We start from the raw sequence: 12,140 nt of genomic DNA, 5'->3' as shown, positions 1-12,140 counted from the left end.
TAAACTGAAAAGTGCTCTTTTTCATTGATAAGAAAAATAAATAAATTAGCCATTAATTAATAAATTAACCTCTCATTAACAAACAATAATTACTAGCTACTCAAATAAACTCATTTTGAATAATATAAAATAGAAATGTTCTTAAATGTTAATGTTCTTACCAAAGCTTAAACAAGATGATTATTATATGAATGCATTTATTGTGTTTTATATTTCAGCATTAATTCTCATTATTTATTTTGTATTCAGTACATGATGACTTATTTAATGTATTTTTCCCAAAAAATTTCAAGTACCCCCTGGGTTTCTTCCAAGTACCACTGGAGGTGCGCGTACCCCTCTTTGGGGACCCCTGGTGTAAAGTGATACTCAATAGACAAAATGATAAAAAATGTGCAAACCTTTCACTGTATGTGGTATTGTCGACAAACTGCATTGTTCTGGAGGGAAATCAGGGAAATAATTGAAAAAATTATTTCTAAACAAGTCATGTTAGACCCAAAGTTATCTCTGTTTGGCATATATCCAGAAAAACATAAATATACAACAAATGAACTGATTTTTATAGACTTCAGTCTACTTATTGCTAAAAAAAATGCATTTCATTATTTTGGAAAAGAACTCATAAACCAATTGTTAGTCAGTGGATATGGCAGATGCTTTCTACCCTTCCACTAGAAAAAATTTCCTGTATTCTTAGGAGCAAACAGGAGTCATTTGAACGTGTTTGGAATCCTTTCATTGTGTATGCTAAGAATCTAAATTTATTGGAGGACATTGCAAACAATTGAAAAAGTTACCACTGTGGCTTCTAAAGGTGGATGCTCAGATTTGTGTATTTTGAATAATTTTTCTTTTTTTTTTCTTTCTAAACATAATAATGTTTGTGATTGTAGTCAACGCGTTGCATGGATCTGATATATGCATTGTTTGTTGTATGTTTGTTAAAATGATAAAAAAAATTTAAATAAAAACATTTTGGCAAAAAAAAAAAAAAAAAGTCCAAACCTACATACACAGGCCTATTGTCAGTAGAGCAGTAGATGCATAAGTGCAGAATGTTTACATATGGGTTTAACATGCGTATATGCTGATCCATGCATATAGGAGGAGGAGGCTGGGCTGAAACACTACTCTCTCTCTCTCTCTCTCGCTCTCTCTCTCTCTCTCTCTCTCCTTGCTGCCTCACTGCGGCCGTTCTCAAAACGTACGTGACGTCGTTTCCTCTCTCCAACATGGCGCAGGAGGCAGGTTGTTAATGGAAATCTGAGGGATTTACCCCACCTTCTGTGTTTATTTATGTTTGTCTGTTAGGGGCTCCGCAGCTGACATTTGTAAAGGAATACATCTCCATTCGAGGCGGCTGCAGCCCCCCCCCCCCTTGGGACCAGGCACACCTCGCCCCAAATTCCTGTGCGACATGTTTGAGGGCAAAAAGACGAAAAACATGTTCCTTACCCGAGCTTTGGAAAAGATCCTGGCCGACAAGGAGGTGAAAAAGGCTCACCATTCCCAGTTGCGTAAAGCCTGTGAGGTGGCACTAGGTGAGTTGTGTTGTTTTCACATCATATTTTTCTGTCTTGGACTCATTGATTTAGACACGTCATGCACCCCTTTACTTATTAACCGGCTGGGTCTCTCCTGCAACAATGTCGCAGTGTTTGACAACTGTGTTTTTGCATTCATTAAATACACACCTCTACCAAACAATTACTGTCTAGCATTAAATTCAACAAGCCAGCGTATTTAACAGACGTGGCACCGACTCCGTGGAAACGATTCGGTATAAAACACGGAAATGGTGCAGGAGGGGTGGGTGTTTGCAACACTGAAACGATGCTATAGCGATGTGAGAACAGGCCGAACAACGGACACGAGATAAAGTTGTTAAAGCTGTTCTCCCTCTCCATTATCAAGCAAACCGACAGCTAACTATTTCCATCAGTCTACAGCAGAGTGTATTCATGTAAACATTCATATCGAGTGTGTTTATTCACATGAAGGTGCAATGTTTGCGATCTCTTCCTGGTACACAGGGGACGCTGCCCGGTTTAGTTCAGTTCAGACGTTTGCGCTTTTTCTTTTTCTTTTTTTTTTTTTTTGACTACATCTTTTATTTCTCCCCTCAGTTTAACCGTCAAATATTCGGAACATTTCTTCTCACCTATCGTACTAAAGTGAAGTTGTTATAGTGAAAGCACAAGGTGACAGCTGTCAGTAGCATCTATGCTAGAACAACATCAAGTTTACGGAAATTATCGAGGCGTGATTTCCGGTGTTGAGAAAAATAAAATGACAACCGAATTAAACGCGATTCTGGCTACGCTCTTCAACTGTAATACAACGCACACCTTCAAGCACATGTAATAGATATGTTTAATTAATTAATATTAGCGACGTAATATTCGTCTTTTTAATTTTAGTTATAATTACAGAGCTTTTATTTTGAAGTTCTACGTATTAATATCCGGGTTTAATTGAAATACATGTGTTAGCTTTGTTTAGCAATTTGTTAGCAGGTGTATTTTCCGAAACACCCCTTAAGGAGTGACCTTTAATTGTAATTAGACTTTTTTTTGGGAGAGTTTAGGCAAAGCGGAAGTATATGTAGCCCCACAGTGGTTAGAAATGAGCTAGTGTTTTTGATAATAACCGGAGTGAGCTGCTTTTTAATGCCAGAATAAGTGGTGTGTTTTTGGTGCCTTGGAACAGGCTGGGTTTTGTTCTGCTGGGGGAGAAATACGACACGGCCACAGAAACAATGGGTCTATCATGTGCTGCGGCCAAAGAAAATCCTACCTGTCCCAACAGTTGCAGCCTTTATTAAGTCGTTTAACTGAGCGTGATTTTGCAATAGCCCTGAAGTCCAAATAAGCGTTTGTCTAGGCTTGCTCTGATGTGTTTTTTTTTCTGTAAAGCCAACCCACGCACATCAATAATGTATTCTTTCTCCTGCTACATTACATTGTAGGGTAATATAAAACTGTGCTGAGAAACGAGTAGTTCATTGAAGGAGTACATGGATCTAAACGGGGAAATTTCCAGCTCAAGTGGTATTTGAGTCATCCTTACTCATTTTTAAGCACTTCTGGAGAAAAGTCAACACTGTTAAGTCCACGTTCTTTATTCCCTGTCCGGATATTAAATGCCAGTAATAGTCATTTTAACCTAAAAGTTTTTATCTATTTTTGTCCCAACTTCTAAATGAATTTTCCTTCTACATTTAACCTTTCCTAAGTGATTCATCACTGTTTATTATAATATTATCCTCTGCATTTTACATTTATCTGGTATTTGGCTACATTTAATTAACTGATCATGTGCATGTTTAGAAAAGCTCAGGTTAAATGCAAAGGTTATTGTACCAAATCACAGAAAACTGAACAAAACAGGGTATTTTTCAGCAAAATATATAATTTTCTGAAAAACAAGTGCCTACCGCATTCACTGAGGAGCTTCTGAACGTCCAAATATGACACATGTGATGCCAGTCAAAAGCTGAAAAACCACATTTCACCTGAATTATTAAAATGTATTAATAGGATTAGCAGCTCAAAAGTTATTCAGCATTTTACACCAGGATTTTTTGGTTGTCAGTTGCTGCTTAGGTATTTGAAGGTTAACTGACCATTTCAGTCTTTTCAGTTATTCTTTATTTTCTGTGAGCAGAGACAAAATGTTTTATTTCATTTGCCCGTTGCTTGTTGTTGCTTGTGCTGACACGTGTATGTTGATCTGCTGTCACTGTGTGAGTTTATATATTTATAAGTTTATAGGCTGTCGGGTAAGCTACGGATGAATTGCCCTTCTTGGGATCAATACAGTTGTCTGAATCAGAACTTCAACCTTCGAAGCGGGACGTCAAGACTTGAAGTGTTGACTTCATAAGCTGACACTCTTCACCCTCTGCTTGTCAATTATCACTGACCCCATAGTTATTTTTTTTTTAAGTAGGACTTCAGCTGTGAGTCAGAAATAGCTATACTGTTCTGTTACGTATTGTCCCAGCATTGTTCTATTATTCACTGTTTATGGAGCAGCTACATTTTTTTCTTACCCTATATGATGTCATGACCACAGTCTTTCTCTGAAGTTAGAAGAGCAGTACAATCTATTTTAATATGTGCTTTTCCTTTAAGACTTGCAATCTGGTATCCTATTGGTCAGAAATGGTAGATACTTTTAGGTAAAACGGTGTAAAATGTAATTAAAGTCGTCATGGTAGGATTCTGCCATGTACAATCAAAGTCTCTGAAATTTGAGTCTGCAATGAGTGTAATAGCGGTACAGTAGTAGTGCATATCAAAAACGACTGGGTGACCCAGTATACAGAGTGACTTACATAATCCCCTCTAGCTCTTGGGGCTCTGAGACATCTGAGTGAGTCTCTGCTCTCACTGAAAATCCTCCTGTAATACATTGCCATTGTTTAAAACTACATATTTTGCTATTTCCTTTTTGTTGTAACTGTTAGATTTAGATTTTATGTGTTCTATTCCCTACACTTTGTTGTAGCTCAATCCCTTTTTTCATTGAGCCAAGCTGGCAGTGAATCACTGCAGGATTTTTTCTTTTTTTTACGTTCAGAAATGAGGTGAAAGGCTCCAGCTCGGCTGTCTTGGCCTTTGCAGTCCACTATCCTCGCTCTCCAGCTGACCTTTCTCTTGGATTATCAAAATGTCACTCCACAGTTTCCCAAAAAGAACGTCGTCTCAATTTCTCACACACTCAAGATTGTAGCAGAAGCAAAGTCCCATTATCTGGATCACACAATTGGTTTCTTTGAGAAGAACTGTGTGATAGTAACACACAGAAAGAGGGGACCCTATTAGTAAGATTTAACACAAAAAAATAAAAATAAAAAAATAAAAAATCAAAGACTCTTAGGCTGTAATCACCTACCACCTTTTAGAAACAGGCAAAGAAGCTTCAGTTGCTTGTTGTCATGCATTGGTGGCTTTAAACAGTGCCTGTATTGGTGAATATCTCATTGTTTTAAAGCTAAACCTCTCCTTTGTAAAAGGCATGTGGCAGGGTGCTGGAAAAAGGCATACTGTGAACATTCAAGCTACTATGCAAAGAGGAATTTTTAGTGAGAAATTGTTTTCTGGACAGGAGTCCTGCTGAGCACACTGCTCATTATCCCTAGCCTTAGGGTGTATGATCTGAGGGTCAGCTGAGGAGGTCACAGTAACCTGAAAACCTGTAGCTGCTGCTGCTGCATTCTTGATACCACCCCCTAATTTGCGTTACCTGAAGAAGCATTTTCTGTGCATGCAGCACACAGCATCTCTGTGGATGGAGCGCTATATTTCAGCTATTTCTAATATCAATTTAAGCTCTTTTTCTCCATTCAATCACTTAGTTAAGCTCTAGACAACTGTTCTTTTATGTAATTGATCACTGCAGTCTGAGTATTTTTTGTGATTTGAAGCTCTTGTGTTGATTGCCTTGACAGCACATTTTTGGGGATGTATTGACAGTTTAAATGCTTGTGGTGCGGAAGGGCGAAAAAATTCATTAGAGCTGAATGTTTTGCAGCACAGAGTGATCTTGAGAAAAGAATGACAAGAAACCAAGAACTGTATCGACATCAAACTACTGTTATTTGATAAATATATCTTTTTCTAAGAGTTTTTTTTAAATTTTGGTACAGTTTTTCATCAACAAATAATAATATCCACCATATTTTACCACTAAAACAGCTAACATATCATATCAAAATGTCAAGTTTACCCTGCCAAGATCAAGACATGTTATTATTAGGCAGCTTTATCAGATGTCTGTTTATTTTGTGGCCTAGCACTTTGTTATGCAGTGTTACAAGAACCTTGAATAGAAACTGTAAACAGAAGTTGTGAGCTGTTTTCCGTCAATGCCGGCACCACTGCCCACCTTGTCTGTAGAGTTGGCAGTTGTGGTACTGAAGCCAATGGGACAAATGTACCTCTGATAAAGATGGTGAACACATGCCCATCCTCGATAAGCACCGCTATACCCGCCACATGCTCTCCCATGATAAGCACCAGGCTATAAATGATCCCATTTGTTAATTAAGGCTTTCACGATGGCACTCCGAAGACCCCAGGAACCCTCTGAAAATATAGAGTGCAGGTGCTGGGGGCCTCAGATACAGTATTTGCACCCTTCTGGAATCATAAAAGCTTCTCTGATTTGTGTAACGGACAACCTTTTCCCTAGCATCTTTCATATTTCTGACACAAATGTATAAACCAAGAAGTTAAAATCTGACAGTTTGGTGATTTTCATGCGGTGGGGGCACCTGAAGTAACCTGCTGATGAGACTGGCAGGCACTGCAGAGGATGAGAAAGTACAATACGATGGAAGAGTTGGCAACCGTCGGCTATATTTTTATGTCTCCTTTATTTGTCAGGGTGCTCATGCCGCGAAATGTGTTATCCTTAGGCTGTTCTGCTGTTCGGATTTTACTGGAATCGGATTCATATTTTAGTGTGGTTCAGTTTAGATATTCAAAGAAACATCCCAAAGCAGATCTTCAAAACAAGAGCAGAGAAGACTGGAATGTGCAAGAGGAGGAGATGTGGCAGCAACTCACCTTGACCACTTTATTGATTATTGTAGTCAGGGGCACCGCTACTAATTGTGGGCCCCATGAACGATAAACATTACGGACCTTTCATAAAATTCAGTATCTTCTTGATCCATCGGAGCTTGGTGGTGGTGGTTGGGATATATACGTGGGGCTGCGGTCCATAACTAACGTCACTTACACTGGCGTTAAATGAAACTGACACTTAACATGCTTTCAGTGTCCAACTCCCGACCTCTATACCTCTATTATACAGCGGATCTTACATGAAATTTTCACAATTTTCAACTGGGGGTGTAAGAAAATATTGGTTCTGCAATATATCGTGATATTTCATCTCACGATACTGTATCAGTATTAAAAAGTACCGTATCGATATTTTTAGGTATTTATTGAAATGCAGATATGGCAGAGGTTCATTTTTACTTTTTGGTTTTCTTTATTGTTCATAACTTGTTTATTATTTTTTAACACTGTTTTATTAAATAATGGTTATTTGAAGCATCCTAAAAGCACTTTTTACTGTCTGAGAGAGGCAGAGGTTAGTTCCTTTGGTGGGATTGCACAAAAATAATGTTATGATGTTAGTTATGAACAAATAGAAAATGAGCATTTGAGCAGGATCTTAATCTGTAACATCTGTAAAACATGATTAAAGTTTTAACACAGGAAAATTTTGTGATATAGCAGTAGATCTTGTTGTGATCAAATAAAAATGTGTTTAGTATTTGTGCATATTTCTGGTGTAATTCAATTCTTCCAGGAAATAATCTTTTGAAAAAGAAACAAAACCAATAAAAAATTGCCTTCTTAACAGTATCATGATATATTGTGATATATCGTATCGTGATCCTAGCATTGTGATTTGCATCATATCGCCAGATTCTTGCCAGTACACACCCCTGCTTCTAACCTGTATCCACTGGACCCCCTCCACTACTCTAGAGGTCCCCCAAAAATGCTGGTCCCCTTGAATTTGTCATGTTTACCCCCTGTTTATGGCGCCCCAGATTGTAGTTCAATGCAAATGTGATAAACCCCATTAAAAGTTCTCTGAGCTCAAGTTGATTGCATTTTTTTGTCTGGGCGCAAAGATTCTCAATCTAGTCTCAAATAACATAGACAAAAAACAGTCAGTTTCACATAGTTGAGCAATAAAAAGCTTGTTCTGCTTTTTCAGTCAACATCCAGCCTTAATGTCACGTGTCTTGGTGTCAAACACATATCTAATGTTAGGTAACTTGTTTAATAATCTAGTCTGGTGTTACTCTGCCCTGAAGGAGGCAGAGACATGAGAAAGGGTGAGGCCTTGTGCCTGGTTTCTGTCTCATTTCTCCCCTCCAGACTAAGTGCAGACACTTAAGCTGCGTGTAACCCCAAAGGTTGACTGATATTCAGATAATGAGCAGTGGAGTAGTCAACATGGCACGGCCAGTACTCGCTCTGAAAGCATAAATAATCCTTTTATCTATATGGAGGAAAAGGCTTAGAATTAAGTAGGAAGAGTTTGTTTTTCCTTTACACTCTTTATGTGTTTTCCTTTCACTATTACCTGCACATATATTATTTCTGCCCACTAATGTCCCCTTGAGTTATGGGACAGGTGATAAATAATCATCCCCAGACTCTCTCCCATTGTGTTTCTGCTTTATCTATAGTATTCCCTATCATATTATTATTCTGTTTATTCATCATCTATACTAATGTTTTATTGTATTTTTGGGTTGGCTTTTTGTGCTTTTATTCAGTGCAGTCGAGAGGAGACGTGAAACAACTACAGAGTGAGTGGGAAAAGACATGTATGGGGGAAAAAAAAGCCACATGGAGGAGAAATTGAACCGCAGATGCTGCAGGTCATGGTCATCAGCATCCTCATCATTTGGCTTTTCCTACTAGCAAAATATGTACAAAAATATGGGGGCACACCAAACCTACAGCTTGTAGGATTTCCCTTTCCTGTTGAGTTGAAATATTGCCACGATAAAAATGTTAATGTCAATAATTATCATGATAAATGACTTTTAAATTGACATGAGTGAGAATTGAAGAAACCAGATGGTTGCTTAAATGATTATTTAGGATCAGAACATGACAATTATGTTAGAAATCTAGAGGTAGAACATAATGATTAAAATTAAATAGACAAACATTTTTTAAGCAAAGCATTTTGTAAACCCCTAAGACCAAGTCAAAATATTTATAGTAATAATATTTGTTGCAGAAGAAAATTATGATTATATTTGTCATTGTTTTCTAGCCCAGCCTCATGTTAGCAACGGGGTAACCTGAGTATCCCAATACTTTTGTCCATATGGTGTGTCTATATCCTTTGTTCCATATTTTTCCAAGGAAACTGAGCAAAGAATTAAACCCCATAGAAAGATGAAAAACCTCTGAGTAAGGTTTGAGGGAAAACTTTAAGAGCAAAGTGGATAAGTGAGCGTTTATTAACTCTGCTGCTAGTGTCGAATACGCTCGCGCCTAAAAGAGGGCACCATATGAAGATGCAGTTCACCGTACACATATTTATCTCTCATTGACTTGCCATTAATCTCCAGTGTGTGTGGAACAGTCCTCCACAGTGATAATAACCCCATTTCACATTCATTCCATTAATGCAGAAAAGTGCCAAATCATGTACACTCTGCAGAATTATTAAAGATGAAGACATTTCAATAACAAAGCCAACAGCTGAGTAATCAAGGGCTTGTGGAGGCCGAGTGTTTTGTGACTTTTTGGTGAGCAAATGAGAGCCTTAATTCAGCTCTGGGGGTGAGACTAGTGATTAGACACAAAGGCTTATGCATGTGCGTGTGAGGGGGGGGTGTCGTCGGATGCGCAAACACGTACAGAAATGTGCACAAACATGAGCACACACGATTAGGTAGCCCAGACAACCTCTGACAGTGTTTCCTTCTTCCCCTCCAAATGTAATTACTGCTGTGCAACCTTTCCTTTCAGCCTAGACAATAGAAATGTCAGGGGTCTGATTTTTCTCAGGCTCTCCACGGTGGTCTCAGCTGCCCTGTGTTTATCTGTGTTTCAAGGAGGTGGAGGTGGATACCTACACACAGATCCATCCTCAGATTAGTCCGGCTGAGCTGTGCAAAGCTACAGTGTGGTCTTTATTATTATTATGCCGACGGACAGCACCTTATTACGGACTTCTCTCAGAATGCAGCCGCTTGATTACTGAATACGCTAGAGAGGTAATAAGTGTTCACCGTCTGGATAATGGGGTCCGCTTAGCTTGAATGAAAATAAAACTTCACCTTTTATATCTTGCACCGTCATTAAGCTGCAGTTTATGTCCATGTGCGTCCTTACGGTCTATTTCTCAACCACACACAGATATTTTCCTACTTACCTCTGTGAATATGAACTATCTATGATCTGGAGACACTGTCACCATGACCACCAGTGTTTTAAAGCGAGTGGGCAGTGGATGTGATTTGGGCTGATTTTCTGCGTATGTAGAGGTTAGTGCCAGCCGCATGATCAGTGCCAGATGCAGATGGGCTCTAAGCTCTTTGAAATGGAAATGCTACTGCAGGAGGCGGGATGCCCTTTCTCTGTCTTCAGCTCCATACTCAGGTGATGGAAAGTGAGTCAGAGGCTGACCTCCAACCTCTCCTTTGTGCACAAAAATAGAGTGATTAGGATACACTCTTCCCTCTTATTCCGTCTTTCTTCCTACATTTACATCTTTACACACGGGCCGCGTCTTACTCCAGTGCTCAGATGAAACCGACCAGCAGCCTTGTAATAAGAGGACACACACTGATACAGCACGTGGGCTCATGCCATAAAGCTGGCGACAGACAGGTTTATATAGCTGATTTGTTTTGGATGCCAGCCTCGTCCTTGTCCCTGCTTTCTCTGGCTGTCTGTCTTCTGTCGTCTCACTCTTTTGTCTGAAGCCCCTGTCCCCTCCTGGTGAGCTGTTTTCTCGCTGCTGCTCTTTGTGACGTACTGCAGAGCGCCTTCCGAGACCTGTCTGTTTATCTCTCCCCCTCCCAACACCATTCAGGCTGGGCTGTGTCTTAATTGATGAAATGTTGGGGATGTTGTGGTAATTTTGTGTGTGTGTGTGTGTGCACCTGTGTATTAAATATTTGTGCATGTGTGTGCTGTATCTCCACAAGTTTGATTGTCATTTCGTGGGTACAAAATCCTGCTGGCAGAATGTCAACTCGCTACATTAGTGTTGATCTAACAGCCTTAGTGAGCAAGCATATTTGGTCAGGTGTATGCAGCTTCTCAGACTTGTCATCGTATGTCTCTACCTGCTGCTCAGTCTACTCTACATGACGGTGCTATTGACGTTAACGTAGAAGAGAAACCAATAGGTGAATGGGATTAATTTAAGCTGTTAACATCCTCCAGATCAATGGTGCAGAAGGTCAGGGTTTGAGGTCAACAGTGACATCACACACTAGCTTCCATAAAGTGTGATCCTCAAGTATAAGTTAAGTGTTATTCTGTATAAATGATATGATATGAGAGGTATTTGGTGATTTTCATAACTATAAATCTAAGTCCAGTCTCATTAAAACTAAGTTGAATATTTTTGCTTTATGTGTGATGTAATCTAGCATAGTTTATGTTTTAACCTTTTGCTAAATGACTATGTTTACACAAACTAATGAATTTTGTATTTCAGAATTGTCACTGTACAAGAGTTTTGGCCTGGTGTTTCTACATACACTAAATATCCTCTGTATTTGTGTTTGTTGTCACCTTTTGAGATCCACATGTATTCAGCCATGCATATCTTATCAAAATTAATGTAAATGTATTCTGTTTTTAAATTGTAGCCCCATTATAGCAAAGATTGCAGTAAGTATGACATTGAATATATATATATTTTTTCAGCTTATCACCTGCTGAAAGTTCTCATTTTTCTGTCTGAAATGATCCTGGTAATGTTTGAAAATGCTTAAAGCTGCTTCATCCTCATCTTTTAGCATTTTTATGAATCATTTTGGCACCTCACATCCCACTCTAAAGCCTTTTTTGGCTTATTTACAGTAAATATTACCCCTAATTTAACATCCCATGAATATACTGAAAGCAATGTTGCACAAGCAGGCTTAAAATGAACCAAAACACACCCGGGGAGGGATGGGACCTATGATTCCAGTGTCAATGGTTCTGGCTTGCTGTCATCCCTGTGGCGGACACTCCCAGCAGGGCGTTATGCCGCTGCTGGCTGAGGAATGCTTTGTCACGCCGCTCAGGCAGGGTGGTGCCCGTGGAGAAGGAGACTGGACTTAGCCTGTGAGCAGTTCTTTGTCAGCAGTGAGAGACGAGAAGCAGGCTGTTTTGTCATGCCGCCTCAAGAAGCAGTTGGACTTTGATGTGATACATCTTGAAAGCAGACTGTCTTTCTTATGTGTGTGTTAATGGATGTTGTAATTTCTCATCATCGTGTGTTATAGCTGCCCCCTTGGCAAATGCAGCAGTTTAGCCTCGATATAGCGTTTATTTATTCAGTGAAGGTTTAATGAATATGCATGCACATATTTTAGCAACACTGTTTACTTTTGTCAAGATATAGAAATTCAC

The 12,140-nt window shown here is 39.1% G+C and overlaps 1 protein-coding gene across 1 annotated transcript in view; it reads left to right on the top strand.

Moving 5' to 3' along the window:
• Window positions 1-1,208: 1,208 nt before the first annotated feature.
• Window positions 1,209-12,140, top strand: part of arfgef1 (ADP-ribosylation factor guanine nucleotide-exchange factor 1 (brefeldin A-inhibited)) — a 57,387-nt gene continuing 46,455 nt past the window's right edge. The window contains 1 exon segment of the mRNA XM_030122740.1: window positions 1,209-1,544. Coding sequence (XP_029978600.1) covers window positions 1,421-1,544 — 124 coding nt within the window. The 5' untranslated portion in view covers window positions 1,209-1,420.

This window comes from Sphaeramia orbicularis, chromosome 20 (assembly GCF_902148855.1).
Source record: "Sphaeramia orbicularis chromosome 20, fSphaOr1.1, whole genome shotgun sequence".
NCBI classification, from domain to species: domain Eukaryota; kingdom Metazoa; phylum Chordata; class Actinopteri; order Kurtiformes; family Apogonidae; genus Sphaeramia; species Sphaeramia orbicularis.
The sequence above is the reverse complement of the archived record's forward strand: the minus strand, read 5'-3'. Positions and strand labels throughout refer to the sequence as shown.